Raw genomic sequence first — 22,486 nt, forward strand, 5'->3', positions numbered from 1 at the left:
GCTCCATGGTGATCCTTATGGCTACATTGTCTCACCACCCTTGACATGGATGGTAACTCCACACGTGTGACCCTAAACTTCACTCGCTCGCTCTCTGGGCTGGAGCTCGCAGCTGGCCTCAGCAGGTTGATTTCCATCAGCTACTGCTGGTACCCAGGGGGCGTAATTCCTGGGCCTTTCATGTATCCTCTCAGGAGAGCTCAGCGGAGGACCTTCTGAAGCTAACAGCGAAGAGCTTGCCTGACCTGACTAGTTCAGTGGAGGACTTGTCCTCCTGGACTGACAACGAGGACCAGGAGGCAGCCGGGGAGGAGGAAGAGAGGACAGGCTCGGCCACTGTCCGGGGCACGGTAAGTGAACCTCTGGCTGCTTCCAGCGCTAGGAATGCTGCTTTTCTGAAGACGTGGGTGACAGAATCAGAGAAGAATGCGGCGCCTTCCTTTTTATGTTTTTCTCAGAACATGCGGGAAACTTCTGAAAAGGGAGATGCATTTCATTTAAGAAAGTTGAAGCCGGAAACCTCAGGCTGTGGGGTTGTGTGCATCTATCTCAGTCTCTAGAACACTCTTTCGCGTGCACGAAGACACTCTTGCTTCTTCTTAAGGATTGCTTGAAAACAACGGAGGGTTTCAATTCAGACTTCTAGACTTCTGCTTGAAAGTGGAAGAAACCACGTAGGCAAATTAGCGGTAGAGGACACCTTTGCATTTGAACCATAGCGGGTCATCTGTGTAGCTTACAACGCTTCTCTGCACGTGGGATCTGCTCTGTTACAGCGAGCGGCACACACAGGAAGGTGTCCTACTACGAGGAGCAATTACGGGTTCCCGGTCTCTTTCTGTCTGCTCTTACGCCAACCTTCTACCTCTGCCATTCAGAACCTGGTTCTTCTCTCTCTGCACCTTGGACTTAGGTAGCATGGTTAAGCTTTGGAAAACGAGCTCTGTCGAGAACCTGAGGACCTCAAAAGCAAAACAAACGCCTACATTCCTCATCAGAGTTTCTAGAAAATGATGGTACTTTCAAGACAAGAGGGGTGGGGAAAGAAAGGCTTTTCCGGCAGAGGACAGCTTTCTCTGAAGGCCCCACTCAAGCAAGCGTGTAAGCCTGTCATGAAGGACCTGGGTGGAGGGGGGCAGGTTAAATAACCTCTCGGCTGTTCCTTTCGCTACACAGAATGGTTGCTTTCCTTTGGCTTTCAGCAAGAGTGGAAACTGAACTAACAATTTTCCCGGCCTTCACAACCCCTCTGCCTGCCTGTCAGACATCTCTTTGCACCAAGCTCACTACTAATGCTAAGCAACTGCTTCTCTTACCCACAGCCCCGTGTGGCGCCTTCCTGTTTTCGGGACCTCAGGACCTTTGCAGATGCTCTTCTGTCTGCGGAGGCCTCTGTGTCCAGTGGAGGCTCACCTTCGAAACTTTGTATTCTGACATCCTCAGAGGAACTGAGCACACTGTATTGACTCTCCTAGTTCATACTGGCTATCCATCCCCGTGAAGCCTCTGTGAACTGCTGGCCTAAGATTTATTTGGTGTTTCTCCCAAGGCGGCCTCAGCTGCACGAGGCAAGGGATCCTTACAACTGGTCTGGCCTCTCTGTAGAGCATGCATCTCCTTTCTGAGCTCTGAAACATTAAATAAAGCTTGATTTGGGTGTGGGCATCTAAAGGTGTGGCTCCATTGGTAGATTGGTAGCTTACCACATAAAGCAGGCATTGTGCCACACACCTATAATCTCAGCACTGGGGTCAGACGTTTAAGGTCATCCTGGGGTATATTGTGAATTTGAGGCTAGCCTGGGCTACATGAGACCCTTCTCAAAAGCAACATGAAATAAATCATAATATTTGGGAAAACCAAGATGCTGCTGGCAGCTCCGAGGCACAGCCCCCACAAAAGGCTGGGTTTTCACAAATGCTGCAGCATCAGAGCATACATTCGTGGACATTCTTCCATTTTCTACCCTGTGTAAGGAAAAAAAATGATAGCAAGGTTTAGCTAGGTTTATCTCCCATTAAATCGTGTGTGTGTTCCCACAGCTGACTCCAGCCTCACAGGGCCTTTGCATACAGCTGGTATCACTGGAGGCTGGGAATGGAATAGCCTGGAACCCCACCATCCCACACACCGTGTCTCTGTCCAGTGCACCCACCCTCCAAGCCCAGATTTCCCTCCCCTGCACCCTCCTTGTACCCTTCCCTGCCGTGTACTCACAGCAGCCCCTCCCCCATGTCTCATTCTTGTGCTGTACAGGGAATGGCCTGTGTGGCTGTCCAGCTGCAGACTTTCCAGCCCAGCTCCATGGTGACCTGTTTTAACTATATGCTTTCCTCTAGAGAACTTCCCCCCACCCTCTCTCCTCCCAGGCCACAGTCTAGACAGGAGCCCCCTGCTTAGCAGGTGCCCAGGGGCATCTCAGCCAGCTGTAGGGACCCAGTGCGCCCGCAGCGTAGGAAACATGGCAGGGCTGGTAACACAGCACACGTTGCCTTCAGATAAAGTCCCAGCCACCGTGCCCACAGTGCTTTGGTGTAGGAGGTCACAACCATGTTGTCACCCTTAAATATTGTGGTTATATTTCCTTGGCAGGAATCTCCAAGGAGTTATTTGTGAGTTTTTTAATACTAAATATTGCTCGAATAAAGTGATTATTTATTTATTTATTCATTTATTTATTTATCTTGGTATTTTTGAGACAGGGTTTCTCTGTGTAGCCCTGGCTGTCCTGGAACTCACTCTGTAGACCAGACTGGCCTGGTCAGAGATCCACCTGCTTCTGCCTCCCAATCATCAACTGTCTGCAAAGCTGACTCATGCTGGCAGTGTGAGCAGGATCTGGGAACTTGTTAAAAATACACATCCCAGGGGTCTGCATTAAACAAGCATTCCACCCCAGGGCCACGCCCAGCCTCCCAGGAACCTGTATAAAATCTCACTGATTTAGACTTAGGCTGGTTTTTCAGTTCTCCAGTGACATGAGGACACGCCTTTGTTGCTATGACTACTACTCTACTCTCCCCAAGTATACGTAATTACAGCTCCTCTGGAAAAGAAGATCTTCTAGAAGTAGGGGAGGCTTGAGCCCTTCAACTGTGTGGCTCCTTCTGGGATCAAGAGAGAAAGAAGAGCATCCCCAAATCAGGGCTGGAGTAGAATGGTTACTCCTCAATAGTGGAGAACTTGTCTCCTTTTTTGTATTTTTTTTAGCAAGAGCAAAAAGTTTTAATGCAAGTAATCTCTGCCGTTTATAGCACAGTGGTCTGAGCTCAGCTGCAAGGGTTTTCTATTCGGCCATCAGTCAGGAAGCCTGTATCTGGCTTCCCTTGGCGTCAAGGGAGTTGGTTCTGATGTTTCTGAGGTGCTCAGGGCTTGAGAAGAATAAAGGAGCTCTCCTAGCAAAAAAAAAAAAAAAGTGAAGAGCTAAGTTGGCCCTGACAACCTGTGTGTCTGACGTAGGCATTTGATTTCTTTTGTGAGTGGGACAGCCGTAGGGATGAGATCCTAAAATTTTGTATCCTAGGTAATCATTTCTCTGCCAAGAAAGAATTGGGCTGGATAGACTCACTTGGGCTGGATATCTGGCAAAGTGTCGGCTCTAAGTGTCCCAGACATGTCTGGATGTTGGGAACTTACCGGAACATCTCAAAATGTCATTCCTGGTTGCCGTGGCTGAGAAACTGTTTCATCTTTGGGACACGAGCTAGAGTTTTTTTCCTGATGAGTCTGGAGAGTCTGCACGAAGAATGATGAGTGCTCTTAGTAACATTAAAACACATTGTTGAACTGGAAATCAGATCGTCACAGAATAGTTCTTTCATGTGTGAAAACTCAGTCCAGGCTCCCTGAGCTCCTGTAACAGGAGAGGATATTCTCTCCCTACAGCCTCAAGGGTCAGGATAAGACTTCGCTCTCCTGTGTGCAGTCACAGGAGGCGTCCTGGTCCCTGAATCCCTTGAACCCATGGCACCTGCAATTAATGGTTAGCAACACCCACTCAGTTCTTCCTGGGTGTCCACTTCCTCTTGCTTTGGGAGTCACCTCTTCCAGGAAGTCTTTCAAGATGCACACATCATAGCTGCCTGGAACTCTGACATGCTGTGTGCCTGCATAATCCTTCATGAACCTTAGAGTGGATTATCACCGTGACACACTTATTCTTAACGTTTCTGTCCCTCTTTGGTGGTAGATCTGGGACGTGTTTGGACTGGGTTTGGCAAACAACAAAGTTTGTCCATCTTGCATGCTTGCTTTAGGCCTCCCATGGGTAGAGAGGGCCTAATTGGTGGAGAGATGGCAGTCAGGTGGCCAGTGTCCTGTGATATCTTGAGATCCGACAGTGCCCTCTGCAAACCTCTAATCAGCAAGAAAACAATTAACTGGTCAACTCCACTGACTCTGCCTCCTTCACTCACTGCCTATGAATTTAAATGGACATGGTACAGAGGGCATTTGTTTGTCTGTGTCCTGAGACTAGAATCTCCGTCTCTGTTCTGGGAATGTCTGCCTGGAACTAGAATGTAGGTGAAAATGGGAATCGCTTAAGCGTCCCTGCCTTAAAAAGCGGTAGAGAGTCTCAGTAACAAGTAAGTAGGCACCTTTCCTCCTGTTTGGTTACCAGTAGAGGAAACCGGTGGGCCCATTTAGGGCCTGGTTTTTAACAAATCAACCGTAGTGAGAAACGGTTGAACATCTCAACCGAAATCGGTAAAGGACAAGTGACATGTGGAGAGAAACACTAGGCCAAGGCACCAAGGCACCTGGAGATGAGCTGGGCCTTACCGCTCATCTAGAAATCCTTGATGAACCGCCAGGTGTTGGTGGTGGCGCATGCCTGTCTGAGTTCGAGGCCAGCCAGGGCTACACAGAGAAATCCTGTCTCGGAAACAAAACATTTGAAATCCTTGATGAGAGGGGTCATTGAGATCCGCAGAAGTAAAAAGCTTGCCTTCCCGCCTCCCCTCCCCCCCCGCACCTCATCTGCCCCTGTCCTCACCCCCCAGACATCTACACTCCTACCCACCTACTCCCAGCTTGGGCAAACATGAGGGAAAACACAAGAGCCGGGGACAAAAAGCAATATACCAAGAGTACACACATCTACAGATGTGCAGGCGTGATGCAGAGGGGTCATGGCACCTGCAAGAGGGCGCGGTTTATAGGAGGTTGGATTCACAAGGTCTCCAAATGGTAGGGGTCCAGCAGTCTGGGCTTTCGGAAGCTCCCAAGGGACTCTGATGCACAACAGGGGCAGGACTCGACCAATCACTGAGTAGACTGGTAGGAGCGCCCCCACCCCCACCCCCAGCACCTCCCTGTGCAGGGCACAGCCTCAAGGCAAGGGGAGATTTTAGACTCAAACTACCCCATTCCTTCCTGCAGTTTTAGGAGTCAGGAAGTAGGGATGTTCGCTGTGCACGTGGGAAACTTGGAAGCCTGGGGTCCTTCAGGGCGCATGCTCGCACATCCTGTTCTCGCTGGCTTTGCGTGTTCCTGTTCCTGCAGATAGACTGGCAGTGTGCTTGCGGGAGATGTGGTGCCAGCTCCATCACGAGCGGATGGACAGCTACCCCAACTGCGTATTTCTCTCTCCTCTGTCCCCATCTGTGTTCCCGCCTTTCCTCGCATTCCTGGACTTTGCCTGGTGTGCCTCGCTTCCACTGGCCCGGAGCAGGGCTGTGTAAAACTCAAGGCACTGTGTAGAACTGCCATTAATACCGACCTAAGAAACTAAGATTCAAATCTGGGGGTGGTTTTGATTTGGTTTGGTTTCATACTTAAGGAGATGAAGCGATTCGTGGAGGAGAGCAGAGATAAGAATAATTATTTGCCCAGGATGAATTGCCCGGAAAGCTGCTGATGTTTGACTTAGACTAACTCCTGTAGCAACACTTGCTGGGACTTGCTGCGGCTCGCTGCCTGGCTCCGCGCCCCCTTCCCTCCCCTGTCTGCGCAGTCTGCAGTTCCCGGGAAGTAAACATCTGGACTGTCGCGTAGAAAAAGTGAACGCTGTGCCCTGTAAATGGGGGCATATTATGAAGGGGTCCCCAAAGGGGAATAGGCACACTGGAAGAAAGGGCCCAGGTTTCCTAATATTTCCCTGAGGAAAATATTAGGATGTTTATAGATTGCACCTCGCTTTATAATATAGTATTATATTTGGGGTTTTGTTGTGGGGGTATGTGGGATTTGTTTATTTTGGTGTTTTATCTTTTGAGACAGAGCCTCACTAGGTAGTAGCCCTGGCAGATCTGGAACTTACTGTGTAGATCAGACTCTGCCTCCCGAGTCCTGGGATTAAAGGCATGCACCACTATGCCCAGCCCTTCATTGACTTTATTTTTTTGAAAATTTTCATTACATTCTATTTGTGTGTGAATCTCTGTGTATGTCTGTGTGTGTGTGTGTGTGTGTGTGTGTGTCTGTGTGTGTATTAAATACTGGTAAAGAAAATTCTGTCTGTATACAGCCAGTTTTTGAAATATCTCTTCAAATTTCAGTGAAAATGCTATAATGGGCCACCAGAGCATGTAAAACATATTACTTATTTCAATTTACTATATTTTTTAAAAACCATAATGGACCACTAGAGCAGTAATACAGTGTCCTTGCCCTTCTGGGTTTTTTTGTTTTGTTTTGTTCTGTTTTTTGGATTTGCTTTTTTCGAGACAGGGTTTCTCTGTGTAGCCCTGGCTGTCCTGGAACTCACTCTGTAGACCAGGCTGGCCTCAAACTCAGAAATCCGTCTGCCTCTGCTTTCCAGAGTGCTGGGATTACAGGCGTGCGCCACCACTGCCCGTGCTTGCCCTCCTGTTAATGTCTCTGTGAAAATTATATTGTAAACGTTGTGTGATTTTTATCACTAGATAAATGGCCTCCTGTCTTTGCATGTTCCAGTTCTTTGTTCTAAAGATACCTTTGACTTTTGTCCTTAATTTTACACCCTTTTATTATCAACACCACTCCCTACTCTCTTAATTTGGGTCTGCTGAATTTAAGCCCTTAAAATGTATCCCCATATATTGCAAGGTAAAGGGGAATAGAGTAAGAAAGAAAAAGAAAAGTAAAATAGAAAATGTTTTCTGCCATAGACAGTAGCAAGCAGTAGAAGGAGAAGAAAAAGACAACAAAACTCATTGGAGCTTCGAGAAGCCCTTGAAACAGATTTGATTTCTAAGACCCTCATAGTCAAATCTTATCCCAAGACAGGAGGTCCCTCTGGGGGCTGGAGAGATGACAGCAGTTAAGAGACTAACTGCTCTTCCAGAGGTCCTGAGTTCAATTCCCAGCACACACATGGTGGCTCACAACCATCTGTAATGGGATCCGATGCCCTCTTTTGGTGTGTGTCTGAAGTGACAGTGTACTCACATACATAAAATAAATAAGTCTTTTAAAAAAAAACAAAATTAAAGTAAAAGATTAAAGAGAGAGAGAGAGAGAGAGAGAGAGAGAGGTTCTTCTCAGCCTCCCTTGCACTTACTATGATGACTTTTAAGAAAGCCTTGGGCCAGCAAGATGGCCCAGTGAGAAAAGGGTCTCGCTGCCAAGCCTGCGCAGTGGAAAGAAATGACTCTGCGGGCTGTTTTCCAGCATCCACCCACGCGCACGTGTGCACAGACCCACCCACGCGCACGTGTGCACAGGCATCACACATGCAGGCTCACCAAAGAAGTCTGTGGAGCAAAAATGTTCCTCAGGTGACAGAATTGCCGCTGGCGGTGCTCGGATGCATTAGATAAATGGGAAGTGGGGCTCGAGACTTGACACTTTAACAAAAGCCCTTCCGGGCACCAAGAGGTAGGATCCCTTGCCTTTCTCTCGTCTAGTCCCATCTTATGCAACATGGTAAGCAAAAAGCCTGGGAAATCAAAACAAAGCAAAATAGAAGAGGTCAGAGTTCCGCTGTGGAATTCAGGGCAGAAATTTCTCAAAGAAACAAAGATGCTCTGGACCAATAGAATTCTCCCACCCCGCCCCCTGGGGGCAGCGAGCTTGCCTTGGCTTTGTTGGCTTGTTTTTCTTGCCTTGCTGTTTACATAAGTAGTAGTTTAGCTCCCTGGGTGATGTTTGCCGAGAAAGAACACCAAGGTCCTGTACCTCCCTTCTGCCTCCCATCTCTTGCCTACCAAGACCGTCTAGATCCTTTCTTTGGAGATCTTCTTTTCACTCAAGCCTTGCCTTGCCTCTGCCTTCTCTGGTCCCTTATTTTGAGCGTTCTCTTGGCCTTTTAGCACAGAGTCAGGAAGTCAGCCTCTGATTCATGACTTGCAGCAAAGTGCTCTTTCTCTCTCTCTCTCTCTCTCCCTCCTCCACGCCCCCCTCTCATGTTTGAAACTATGTCCTTGTTTCCCCTGAAAGATATCCTATTTTCTTAATAAATATTTGTGGCATTATCTTTCACCCATGTTATTGACCCACCAGTCAGGTCTTAACTCCCTGGGCTAACATCCCGCCCCCGCCCCGCCCCGCCCCGATGCTATGTCCAGGCACAGACATTCATCACATGGCCTCGCAGGTGCCCACAGCCCAGCCAGTGTCTGAGTCAGCCTGCTCTGCAGCCAGCTCCGCAGCTCCATCAGCGCAGTGCACATTTTTCTAGAGCGTTCCTCTCCTCTTAGAGCGTTTATTATAGCCCAGCATGAACTCCTGTTATTTCTGTGCATTTTACAGTCTCCACTGATGAGTGCATAGATGTGCTATAAGAGATATCAAACCATGTGCTGTATCGAGAGACAGATGCAGCTTTTGTTTTGGGTTATGTTTGCTTGTTGTCTTATCTTTGTTTTTGTTGTTTTGAGACCGGGTTTCATTTTTTAGCTCTGGCTGTCCTGGAACTCGCTATACAGCGACCAGGCTAGTCTCGAACTCACAGCCATCTCGGCCTTCTAAGAGCTGGGATTAAAGGTATATGTATGCCCAGCATAACAGAAAACTTTTTCAAGGTGGGTGGAATAGTATTTGATTCTTTCACGGGATTTCCACAAAATCACCGCAGAAATAGGTGGCATTCTAGTGTAAAAGCATAGCATACACTATTCAAAGATTAACGAGAAGTCTGCAGAGCCAAATGCCGGGCCGGGCCTTTAATCCTGGCTAAGGAACTAGGACTTCTTTTATGAGAAGTGTGCTTACATAGGTGGCTTTGGAGTTGAGTGACAGACACAGTTTCCATGTTGAGATCTTGGGCAGTGAGGGAGAGGAAACGTTTGGAGGTAGGCAGAAAGGTGTGGAGCCTTTGCTGGCCCTGCTGAGAAGGAACAAGAGGCCAAGCCAAGAAACCAGGAAGGCGGAGGCTGAAGCCATTAGTCTTCAGTGGGCGGAGCCAACCTGCCGGGTGCATAGCGGCTGAGTCCTTAAAGCAGTGGCCCCTTAGAGAGACAGGATGGAGTTTCCTTTCCTTGGTTGATGCTGTTTCTGAAGGCAGGGCTCCTCCTGAATAGATTTGTAAACAGGGTTCTGTTCACCTTTGACCCTGCCTGCCATGGCCTCTTTCTCATTGGCTGTTCCCTATCCTAGAGCGACCACTCTCTACTGCCTGCCCTATACTTCCTCCTGGAGAATCCCCATAGAATCATCGGCCTCACTGCTGTGGTGGCGCACGCCCTTAATTCCAGCACTTGGGAGGCAGAGGCAGGCAGTTCGAGGCCAACCTGGTCTACAGAGTGAGTTCCAGGACAGCCAGGGCTACACAAAGAAACCCTATCTCAAAAAAAACCAAAAAAAAAAAAAAAAAAAAAAAAAAAAAAAAAAAAAGACTCCTCTGCCTAGGAAGAAACTCCAGGCCCACAAGCTTCCTTTCCTTTGTTCCCAAGCCATTTTCTCTCCTTTCATCACTACCAGGGCCAACATAAGGGGCCAAGAACAGACCCTCTCCACTTCTTCCAGGCAACAGCCTGACCGGAAACCAGCTGTAATGCTGCCGAAAAGCCCGGTAACACATAGCAAGCGTCCCCCTTTAAGATGCACAGCCTCGGCTATTTCGTGTGGATCTCTTATTGGTCTTGTTTTAAAGTGGAACTTTAAGTTAAAAGCAGGCGGTGCAGGTGAGTCTGTAGCCTCCACAGTTATCTCTACGCATCGGTTCCCGCCTCTACCTGTCGGGGCACGCTTCCGAAAGATGCCCAAGGTTTTTGTTTTGTTTTGTTTTTTTTTTACAACTTTAGGTGCAGAGATGGGGGAGGGGAGCGGGGTGTGACTAGACCTTGTGATGAAGGGTCAGCGACTATGGAGGCCAGGTGGCTGCCGCTTCCAGGGTTGATGACCAGCTCTTCTGATCTGCCCTGGTAGTGTGAAAGCAGCCACAGGCAGTAAGTAAAGCAAAGAACTTGCCTGTGCACCGAGAGACCACCCATCGGTGTTGAGCAACGTTCAGCCTCCAGCAGAAGTCTGTTGAGCCCCTCTGTGGGTGAGAGTTGGTGGGCGAGCGCCAGCCCCTCCTGCAGTTTCCTGTGGGCTCTGCCTAGCACATCTACGGTTTCTTGTCGGATTCTTAAAGACGTGCCCTTACGACTATGAGGTCAAGCCATGTAAACTCAGAATCCCCAGAAACAAAGAATTCAGAGTAAAACTCATGCGAGTCAGTAAAGGGCAGCAGAAGACCCGAGGGTTCTTCCATACGTGGAACTTAACAGTGATCCGGAGCCGACCGCAGTGATGCTCTTTTCTTTACCTAAGCCTTCATAGATCCCGGCTAGTCAGAACAAGCGTTGTCTGGTATCACAGTCCACTGGAGACTGAGGTGTTGTACAGGAGCGTGTTCACAAGGCCCTGCTGGCTTAGAGACCTTTCACAGCTCATCTGCATCTCTCCTGCTGTGCCTCCTGCTTGCCCCTCCCACGCCTCCTGCTTGCCCCTCCCACGCCTCCTGCTTGCCCCTCCCACGCCTCCTGCTTGCCCCTCCCACGCCTCCTGTTTGCCCCTCTCACATGCCATTTACTAATATATTGGTTTCTTTATTTATTTACTTTGCAATGCTAAGGATTGAATCCAGGGCCCACCTTCTGCCTAACCTATTTTTTTCTTATCTTTTCTTAAATCACCCCTTCTATCATGCTTTTTGACCATGTTGAGATCTGCGCACGCACAGTGCGCACATACACAGACACACACACCTCTCACACCATTCTATCGCTGTGAGTTTAGAGTTGTGCTGTTGGAGATCTGTCAGGGTGGGAACTGCCCACCAGCTCCTGCTGAGGAGTGACCCTTAGGGGACCCCCTTCACTTCCCAGTCCATAAATCTGGAGAGCTCCAGACCCCATGACTCTCACACCCACAGGGCAAAGCTTACTTGGCTGAGAATGTTGGTGGGCCTGTCTGCCACTTTTTGAATTGTGCACTAAAAAGGGATGTGCAAGTCCTCCCTGCCATACACACACTCACGTTTGCACTTTAAGAATGCACAATCCTTGTCCTCTTTTCAAGCAGGTCATACAAACCTCCTGTAAGAGGATCCCGCAGAGGCTAATAACTGATGATGTTGCAGGGGTCTGAAAGCACAGCCTTCTAGGGAACCAAGAAACTTACTTAAGCTGTATGCACAAAATCATCTAAATAATCCCCAACACAAGCCTTTAAAACCCTTTAGATTTGCGGGGTGGGGGTGTAGGAGAAAGGGGGTGATGAATGGGTGGAAACCGGAACAGGCTCATACAGAACAAGGGCGATATTGTTTCACTTGTAGAGTCACAGCCTGGATGTCTCCATGGACATCAGCCGTAGCCCTTCCCCCTGCTGCCTCTGAGGGTATGCTCTGATGGACCAAAGCATGCAGGAATAACAAATTGGTCTCTCCATGTCTGCTGCTTTTCTCTTTCATCCCAAGCTATTCTCTTGGGAAAGCAATGGTCCAACAGTTGGTAGTTTTTGTAATTTTGGCCTGCAAAGTCATAAGCTCCATGCTGATTAAATTATGAGTATGTGTGTGTCTGTATTTGTGTGTGCATTCATGTGTGTGTGTGTCTGTGGTATGTCTATGGCTGTATGTGCATGCATATGTATCTGATGTGTGTGTATATGTGTATGTGCATGCATGTGTATGTCTGTTGTGCATCTTAGTGTATGTACATGTATGTGTGTCTGTTGTATGTGCATGCATGTGTCCATATATATGTCTGCATGCATTTGTATGTATGTGTCTCTGTGTGTGAGTCTGTGTATATGTCTGTATGTGTATATCTGTGTGTGCATACATTTGTCTGTGTGTCTGTGTGTAACCCGTGTGTGTATACAGTTGTGTGTGCCTGTGTGTATATTATGTGTCTGATTATGTATGTCTGAGTATGTGTGTGCTGTGTGTATATGTGTGTGTGATTGTGTATGTCTGTGTGTGTATGTGTGTCTGTCTGTCTGTCTGTGTTGTTGCTCTGACTCCCTCCGTATGAATGACTATTCATCTCCAGCCCCAGCCTCTCTGATGGCCATCTGGTTCTCTTTCAGTCACTCACACATCTGCCCCAGAGATTTGGAAAATGAGCTTCATTTAGGAGCCTAAGAACCAAGTTCCTGGGACTGAAACATGGGAGGGAAGTCACGTTGCTCTGTCCTGTGCATCCTGACCAGCGGGTGCACCAACCCGGCTTCCCCGGGGACGAGAGCCGAGCTGTGCCGTCTCACATCTGCAGAGTCTTTTTGCTTTTTTTTTCTTTTTGGGAACAGTGAAAAGCCCAGCTGTGGACGGAGAGTGACCATCCCCCCTGAGGTTTTCCTTGGGACCAGATATGCTTGTGCAGTGGGAAAGTTGGAGATAAAGGTCATGCTGTTTGTGGGCCGCAGGAGCCGAGGTTAGATGAGTCACAGTGCATTTTAAGGAGATCTCTTAAGTGCTTTGAGTGGTAGCTACAGAGCTTCACTAAATAATAGACTTTAGCATGGCCCAAGGGGCTGCTTCCTGGGTAACACTGAGTAGAGTAGCTGCCTCTGCTCCTGCAAAAGAAATCTTGGCACCCGTGGATTGTCCTATTCAGAAATCATACTTTTTTGGCAGTTCCCCAGTGAAAAAAAAATGTCCACGCAATTATGATAATCAAGTGAGTGCCATCTAACCTAAATCCCTTCACAGGCTGTAAGCTAGGAAAATTAAGAATCAATTGAAAGTAATTGTCATCTAAATTTAAGTTTCCTTGACCTTTTGAGCTTTTTGTTTTGTTTTATTTTGTTTTGTTTTGTTTTGTTTTGTTTTAATTAATGGTTTTCTACCATCTGTACACTAGTCTGCTTCCCGCTGTAACACCCAGGCTTCTTCAGTTCCCACGACGTCAGCTGCGTTGTCAGATAGTCTCACGTGTTCTATACTTTCCAGTGAGGTGTCAATGATCCAGTAACTGCATCTGTTATTAGTCCTGTACCCTTGACGTTTAAATGGGGACAGACTGTAACCTATAGATGCCGTTTGTTCCAGGTAAAATCTTGTTTCCTGGAACTTTGTTTTTCCCAGGACGGTTTTAAGACCTGTTGAACTGTCTGACCTGTTCTGCTTCGTTTTGAAAGTGTTTTCTTCAGAAATCAAGCGATTTTGGGTCAGAGGCAATTTTGACTCTCACTAAAGGTAGCACGGCTGGGTTTTGGCTTTCTCTGGCCTGGGATGTAGGATTCAGTCCCAGGTCAGGGCTTTCTTGTTCTATCAGTCCCCTTTCCCTCTTTAAGTCTTATGGTGCAGAAGGCCTTATAGACATGGACACGCTGCAGACGCTCATCCTCTTCCCTCAGATTAGCACTGGAGCACCTCTTCCCTCAGATTGGCACTGGAGCACGCCCCCAGGCCCTCAGTCCAAACTTCTCACTACTGTTCAGTCTGTTCTCTCAGAGCTCATCTTCAAAGAAAATGTCCCCCTTCCAGTAGCTAATCCTCATGTCTTCTTTTGGTTTTCTGACGTAAGTCCACAGTGCGTTTTCAGGTCCTTGGTGTTGAATGCAAGCCCTCCTGGTTCTACCTATGTGTTTGAGGAGTTCACTGGCAGTGACCCCTGCCTTCTTAGCTGTTAGGTTTGTAGTAATTTGATAGCAGCCTCAATTGCAGGATATTGGATCAGAATGTGAACCCCAAGATTGTGCTATTTACCGGAAAAACCTGTTTTTAGTTGTGGTGTGGCATGGCCTTCGCACACACTTTCAATTCAGGAGCTTTCTGCTTGAATATTGTAAATAGGATTAAATAAAGTCAGCCATAGGTCAAGAGGAGGAGCAAGACACCAGCTGACAAGAAATGAACATAGGATTATTAAAAAAAGAACAGAGAGAGTAAGAGAAAACCAGGAGAATGGAAGGAGAAATGCATAGGAAGTAGAAGTCAGCGACATTCAGTTTGAAGGAGTTCTTTTGAGATTGAGACAGAGACAGAGACAGACAGATGGCATTGCTTCAAGGACACCAGCTAGGGAGGAGGGTGAGCTGGGGAGGGGGAGGAGGGTCCGCTGGGTGCTTTCCTTGCCTGTGAGCTAGCAGGTTTCACTAGAGCGTCTGTCTCCCAGGTCTTCATTGTTGAAATTGAATGATTGAGGTTTGGTTGAAAACCAAGCCCCGCCCCCATATTCAATCCCCAAACATGGCGGCTTCTCTTTGGACTCCACTCTGCCTCTACTTAATTCTCAGATTAAACCTGCTAGCTTTCTGTGGATGAGAGACTAAGATGAATGAATCTAGAGCTTGTCACATGCTGTCCGCTGTGAGCCTCAAATCTAGAGATACCCTGAAGCCTACCTTGGGTCTGAACTGTGTTTTGTTTTGTTCTTACAATTAAAGCTTCCCTCCACCACCCTTGAAAAACCCCCATTAGGTTCCTGCTAGTACATTCACTGAGTCCTCACTTAACCCTAAACAACTGTTACAAACTGTTACAAAGTAAGTGCGGTTATTTCCGCTTCCATAATGAAGGGACAGTCTCAGACATCAGCACTCCATTAATGTATCGTGGGCACAATAACCCGCAGTATCTGGTACATGTTTCTTGTGTGTGTGGTCATCTGTTGAGTGGGACAGGTTCCATACTGCTGATTAAGAGGTCTATATTCTTAAAGTGACACGCACACTAATGAACCTCCCTCCTTTCTGTCTGCTAAGCACCTGAGAAGCTTCTGTTTTCTTGTCTATCTCAGGAGAATTGGGGGCGGCAGCGGGGGAGGGGGCAGGAGAACTGAGACCCCACACCTCGTCCAGCTTCCTTCCAAGCCCTTTGATGTAGGGCAGTGGGGTATTCCAGAGGCCGCCCTGCATCGCTGCCTTAAACCGTGCGAGCTATCCAGTGACTCTGACTCACACCGAATTTGACTTAGTCATCCCTTGCCCTTAGGAATCGCCCTCAGAATCAGCGGGCGCCTGCAACCACCACTTTGCCCTGTGAATCGGTCCCTTAGCTCAGCCCTTCCCTTCGTGCTCAGGGCCTTAGAGCCCCTCTGCAGGGCTTGGGCTTAGGGGCGGGGCCTCTATGCAAAGTGTGTTGCCTCTCAGCCTTCTCTAGTCCACATTTAGGATTCGGTTCCCCAGGTCAGACCCTTTCCCTCACATCTGATTGCTGATTGGTGTCCAGAGTGGTCTCCTGTTCATTCAGCTGTCTTCTTTCTTTTCTCCCTCGCCCTCATTTCCCCTTCCTCAGCTGCTTAGTGTGGCTTTAAAAGGGAAACCTGCCTCCATCGATCAAAAATCTATATAGTTTAATTCTCCCCTGCAGCCCCATATCTCAGATGGGGACACTGAGGCTCACAGGAGTTGGCATATATCACTAATAAAATGGTGAAATCACGGTGTGTGCCTCATGGCTGGCGTCTCTGCCCACCTCCATTACTGCTAAAACTGCTTTTTCACTAAGAATTTCACAGATTGTAGGGTAGATGAGGGTCTGGAATAGGGTCAGGAAAGTTCTGTTAGATTCCAGGAGTGTAATAGCATTGCCTTGAACAAACTAGAAAGTGCTCGTGATTGTAGACCCTGTAAACTGCTGGCCTGAACTGGGGTCTTCCAGAAGAACTTCAGGCTAATTTCCTTCTAGAACAGCTACACAGGCCGTTTTCAGAGCAGCCTCCTTTGTTCTGCAAATCTGGAGGAGTGAATGGGCCCAGCCCATGGATTCTCTCCCCAGCAGGCATTTCCAGACTATTGTCTATTGACTATTGCACAGGACGAACGGGAGGCTCATTGTAGTCAGAAGTACGCTTTGTACACGGCTTCCTGCTAGAATCGGCAGCTAATACACAGCCAGCCCGCTTCCTGTTCACTGAGTTCCGAGCCACAGAATGTGGCAAGCCAGTTTTCTGTCAGGGGAGGAAATGGTCCTATTGAAGCAGAACCATTCTGCTTTGGCTTACGTAAAGCCTGCGTTGGAAACAGCACCTGTGTGGTACTGGGGGGAAGGGCCTGATGAGAGGACCTTGTCACCTTTGCACCAGGCTGTACACTATGACTGGACCCTCAGAAAGGCAGCCGGGCCCTTAGGTCTTTTGTCATGGGAGGGACACAGCAAGTAATACCAGGTATTGACTCCTAAGTTTGGATTCTCTAGCATCCAAAATAACAAGAACTATAACTTATATAACTGAGGAGGACCATGAACTCTGGAGCCCCCTGTCTCCACCTAGGGAGTGCTGGGATTGTAGGTGTGTACTACCTGCAAGACGTTCTTTATACAGACCAGCCCTGTAGCAGCCTATATGGAAACATGACAGGGACTCACATTCCTATGCTAGCATTTCCAGGAAGTTCTGACATAAGTCTTCATCCCTGTCTTCATCTCTATGGTATGGCCTTTAAAGTGCTTTGTGGTATCTCTAGAACCATCCTTGCTAGAGCCACGGTTTACCATAAGATTTCTTTGGCATAAGAAATCGCACAACTGGGACTGGAGCGATGGCTCAGTGGTTGGGAGCTCTGGCTGCTCTTCCAGAGGTCCTGAGTTCGATTCCCAGCACATACATGGTGGCTCACAACCATCTGTAATGGGGTCTGATGCCCTCTTCTGGTGTGACTGAGAGAGAGATGCAGTGTACTCACATACATTAAATTAATTAATTAATTAATTAATTAATTAATTAAAAGAAATCTCACAGCTTGTGAGTCCTAGAAACTGAATATTGTTTCCTTCTTTGTTGTGTTGGGCGATTAAGGGGAGGGGATAGAGAAATCATCGTCCTCGGGGCCTTGATGGACCTGTTTTGAAATCGGCCCCTCCACTCTGCAAATGAATGCTCATTGCGTTTTCCTTGGCATCTCCAGTCTTTAGATATGATTTCGTTTATCTGGTCTCCTTTATCTCAGGTCTAGATGGCTCTTGTTGTTGTTGTTGTTGTTGTTGTTGTTGTTGTTTTTATGGGGGGTTGTTTTAAAAAGATGATTTATTTTATTTTTAAGGGTGATTTTTCTTTTGTGATTTGCTATTATTTTCCTTTGATTATTTATCATCATTATTATTAATTGTCAATGTGTTTCAAGACAGTGTTCCATTTTTTTAAATTGATTAATTGATTTTATGTATATGAGTACACTGTAGCTGTCTTCAGACACCAGAAGAGGGCATCAGATCCCATTACCGATGGTTGTGAGCCACTATGTGGTTGCTGGGAACTGAACTCAGGACCTCTAGAAGAGCAGTCAGTGCTCTTAACTGCTGAGCCATCTCTCCAGCCCTAGATGGTTCTTTTTACTGGGTTTTCATCAAGGCCAGGAGAACCTGTAAAATAACCCTCTGGATTCCCTTCGTGATCTAACCCTGGACACCCATCTGTCCTTGGAAATTAACAAGACAATACTAAATGTTATTTTAGTAATTTCCCAGACCTTGGAAATTAACAAGACAATGTTATCACTGTTGATCATGATAGGATCCAATTTCCTTCCCGAAGTTCTCTCCAAAACTTTGCACACATCTCTTTATTCTCTGATCCTTAATTCCTCATTCTTATCTGAGAAGATACTTTAGAGTAAAGAAGAAAGGGAATTTTCAAACATACAGATAATATATAAAGCTGATAGAAATAATCACCTCATAAAAGACAACTCATTCGGGATATAACTCTAAATGCTTTTTATAGTTTACGCACTGGATTAGATATACTGTGTCCAGCTTTGTGTACAATTCTTGGCATGAAACTTAACTATTTTAATATGAGCCTTTCCCCCCTCATATTAAGTTATCTCAAAAGGAAAATAAAATTCTAAAGGGGAGCATGCTGTTTGATATAGTTAATAAGTTTTAAATTTATCCCTCCTTGAATTTAGTGGGGGGATGTAAATTTCATGTAGGCATCCGTACATGTGCATACTTGCAGGCTAACACATGTGTGAACACTTGCAGGTTTTACACATGTGTGCACACTCGCAGGTTTACACATGTTTGCATGCTTGTAGAGGCCAGAGATTGATGGTGGGTGTCTTCCTCAAAAGAGCTCCATCTTATTATTTTTTTCATCTTTTTTTCAGGATTTATCTTTATTCTTATGTCCCTGTTATATGCATGTGTATATACAGAGACCAGAAGAGGTCACTGGGTTCACTGGACCTGGAGTTACAGGCTTGCGAGACCACAAACATAGGTGCTAGGAACGAAACTGGGGTCCTCTGGAGGAACGGGAAGTCCCTTGACTACTGAGTGGTTTCTCCAGGCCATTCACATTAACTTTTAAGACACTTGTCTCTCAAAAAGCTCCAGACCCTGGCCCGCATCCGTAGCCCCTGCCTCCTGCCCTTTCATTCTGGATTTAGACTCAGGACCTGGGGCTTGTCTGAGAGGCCCTTTATTGACTGAGCCCTCTCTCTAGTACCCCCTGCCCCTGCCATTTTTAGCAAGTACTCTCAAATACCCAAGTTTCCAGTTCCGGTCTGCTAGAGTACATTTTAGCGTGGCTGGCTTCTCTGGGATACCTGACACCATGGCCTTTGGGGCGATCTTCTCCCACTCACTTCCTGGAATCAGATGCCTACAGACATTTGGGCTGACCCACACTTCCACAGAACCTGGATCAGAATCAGGAGTGTGGCACACAGAACAGCGTGAGTCGACTGAAAGAAATACTCACATAGCACAGGTGGCACGCAGTGTTTCAGTCACTGGTGGGCTATGCTCGCAGTGGCAAGCCCCGGAAGATTACGGCAGCACTAAAAATTCCAGCGTAGTGGCATTGCAGTACAACGTATGTTGATACCGACATCACCTGTACCACTAGATATAAACATCCAGCATATGTTGTTATGTGCAGCCCATAATACCTGACAATAAAGGACCATATTACTCATTTGTGTATTTTCGATACTACACTTTTTATCCTCATTTTAGAGCATCAATCTCAGATCTACCTGCCACTGTCTCCCAAGGGCTGGGTTAAAGGCACGCCCACCCCGCCCAGCTAGAGTTAGCTTCTTATAGTAAAAGGTGAATGTAAAGTGTTGTGCCTGGTGTGGGTCTCTTGAGTGTCCAGAGCACCCCGCCCCACCCCCACCCTGTGATTGGTCTAGATCATCTAAGTCTTCCTCACAGGATACTCTTCAGTATTTCCATAATGGTAAAATTGCCCTAAAACCACATTTCTAAGCATACACTGTCTGTCATTGACATAAACCGATGTCTTAGAAACAGGTTTGGTTTTCTGATTTATCTATGGCAATTCGCATCATACAAAAATCCGTGAGCCGTAAGCTAAGAGACCTGGACTCTCGATCTAGCTTCACCTCTGACACCCTGGGGTGACCTTGACCCTGTTCCTCTCAGGTAATGGAAAGAGCCCCAGGGGTCCTTTGCAGTTTGAAACCTCCCTGGTAGAACTTGCCAGTTCCTTGCACACTGGTAATGTGAAGGGTGGGACTTTGAACCTGTGAGGCTTTTCTCTCACATGCCGTCTGTCTTGCTGCTTCTCCAGCCTGTCTGAGATAACTCCTCCGAGGCCTCGCCTCTCCCGTCAGCTCTTTGCTCTGCCTTTCTAGATGCCCGGGTCAGAAGAATCCCAGGATGTAGGCAGCTCTGAGGAATCCAAGGGGAACTTGGAAAGTCCCAAACAGGGCAACAGTAAGATGAAACTCAAGAGCCGACTCTCAGGTAAGTGGGAACACTCCCTGCCCGTGGAAAATGAGAGAGGCTTACAGGCTGTGGAATGGCGGCAGTGGTGGTAGCGGGGAGGGAAATGAACCCGTTAACAGGATGACCACTCTGGGGAGAGAGCAGTGTGTGCTCAGGCTGGCCTGAACTCACAGGCCCCCTGCCTCATCCTAAGTAGAGAGTTGACAGAGACATGAGCTCTCTATCTCCTCAAAACCTCAGAACTGTTTTTCCACCAGGGAGGCAGGCCCTGGAAGTGTGTGTGTCTTTGTTAAGCCTCGCTGCTCAAATGACTTTTCGTTTTGGTTTGGTTTTTTGAACCATTACAAAGTGCATGTCAGTGTGTGTGTGTGTGTGTCTGTTGAAACTTCAATTTCCTGAATGTTTGGTTCATTTATCTTGATGAGGTTTCAGGTGACCCTCTCAGGATTGACTCTCAAGTGGCCCATATTCCTCTCAACATATACATGTCTCCCCACCCCTGGAAAAATCCTCAGCCAACTAGAACAAGTGGCAAAGGATTTTATCTCCCATCAAGTTTGCATCTCTGCTAAGCACGGGAAAATAGAGAAAGAGGTTGAAGCTTTGAGAACTGATAGAGCCCATGGTCTACATGCCCTGAGTATTTCCTTAGACAACCCGGCCTGTGCTCTGGAGGAGACAGCAGAAGACACAGCACTCTCAAAGGTCCTTGGTACCTCTGTTTTGTTGGATACTTTGCCTCCCTCAAAAAAAAAATTTATGACTGTGTTCATACGAAAATATATTCTGGGAACTGGGGAGATGGCTCAGTGGGTCGAATACTGAGTTCAGATCCTCAGTACCCCATATAAAAGCCAGGCACGGAACACTTCTGTAACCCTAGCGCTGGGCAGAGACAGGCGAATCCCTCGGGCTTGCTGGCTGGCCAGGCTATCCGAAACAGCAAACTCAAGAGTTTAGTAAGAGACCCGAACTTAAAACAGAGGTGAACGGGTGGTGGTGGCGCACGTCTGTAATCCCAGCACTTGGGAGACAGAGGCAGGCAGATTTCTGAGTTCGAGGCCAGCCTTGTCTACAGAGTGAGTTCCAGGACAGCCAAGGGCTACACAGAGAAACCCTGTCTCAAACAAACAAACAAACAAACAGACAAAAAAGACAAAACAGAGGTGAAGACCAAAGGAGAAGACATCTGCCATCAACCTCTGGCCTTCTAGAGGGTATGCAAATGCGAGTGAAGGTTTACGGACAGATGGACGGACAGACGGACGGACAAACGGACGGACACACACACACATGAATACACTGTATAGAAACCATGTGTAGCTAGCAAACACCTGACAGCGTCCACCTCTGCCTGGTTCCACATGCACACGCATATACTGCATGCGTGTGCACATATACCACACACAGTAAATTAAATAAATGGTGCAGAATAATCGAGAAAGATACCTAATGTCAGCCTCTAGCCTCTGCACACAGCTGTGGACTTGCATACTTCCACACGTGTGTACACACGTGCGTATAGCACGCACAGGGGAGACATAGACTTGATCCATGACTGGCTGCTTGCTACTGTCGTGCATTTAAAGAATGTATTAAAGGTTTTTTACGGTCTCCAAATGTGTCATGGGCTCCTGGCACAGCACCTGCTGGCACCTCTAGCACCTTGGCGCAGGCTACCCTCTGGCTACCCACTCATAAGCATCTGGAAATTGAGGCAAACCGTAGCTTTGAGCCCTTAGCCATTGGTAACCTTGCATCTTCAGCCCGTTTTAAACCTCCCTCAGCTTCCGTTCCCAAGAGAGTTGCTGTCCCATCTTTCAAAGATTGGGCAGTGTTTTTGTTTTATCGTTTACTTTTAAAATTTCTTTTCATATTTATTTCTACAGATGTGTGTACAGCAGTCCTAAGGGCACACCCTCGCACAAGGCGGGAGCCCAAAGGACAGTTTGGACTTGGTTTACCCCCTTCCGCTTAGAACTCAGCTCATCAGGATTGCACAGCGAGTGCTTAAACCGCAGAGCTATCTTGCTGCCTCCCCCCCAGTCTTATTTCTAACTCACAGAAAGTCACCCAACACAAGGCATCATTTGTTAATAGCCCCCATTCCACCATTTTCTTCTACACCCAGATCCCTGGAGAGGAAAGGGGCAACCAAGAGGACCTGCCCCATCCCCCGGCCTTCTGCCTTTGTTCTCAGAGAAGATAAATAGCATGGGACCATGCAGTGCAATGCCTTCAAGCTCCAGTTGCAGAAATGAGTTATTCTGTATTGATAAATGGGAATGATTAGGCAGTATCCTGTTTAAGTGAGCAGTAGAGACTGTCTTTTGGCAGAAAGGGAGAGAGGTAGAGAGAGGCCTGCAGAGACTCCCTGAAGGCCCTCATCTCAGGGCTACAAGCAGCTTCCCAATAGAATCTCTGAGAGAGACCCCTTTAAACCCTGTGTATGCAAGGCCAGAAAAGAGGCAGTGGTCAGCTGGTTGG

The 22,486-nt window shown here is 47.4% G+C and overlaps 1 protein-coding gene across 4 annotated transcripts in view; it reads left to right on the forward strand.

The window, feature by feature from the left end:
- The window catches only part of Pdzd2 (PDZ domain containing 2), a 386,071-nt gene that overhangs the window by 305,374 nt on the left and 58,211 nt on the right, over window positions 1-22,486 (forward strand). For 3 of the 4 annotated variants that reach the window (XM_052159550.1, XM_052159552.1, XM_052159553.1), the window contains 2 exons: window positions 195-350; window positions 19,906-20,017. In XM_052159550.1, coding sequence (XP_052015510.1) covers window positions 195-350; window positions 19,906-20,017 — 268 coding nt within the window. The remainder of the gene's footprint in view (window positions 1-194; window positions 351-19,905; window positions 20,018-22,486) is intronic. The other variant, XM_052159551.1, reaches the window with a different exon arrangement.

This window comes from Apodemus sylvaticus, chromosome 16, assembly GCF_947179515.1.
Source record: "Apodemus sylvaticus chromosome 16, mApoSyl1.1, whole genome shotgun sequence".
NCBI classification, from domain to species: domain Eukaryota; kingdom Metazoa; phylum Chordata; class Mammalia; order Rodentia; family Muridae; genus Apodemus; species Apodemus sylvaticus.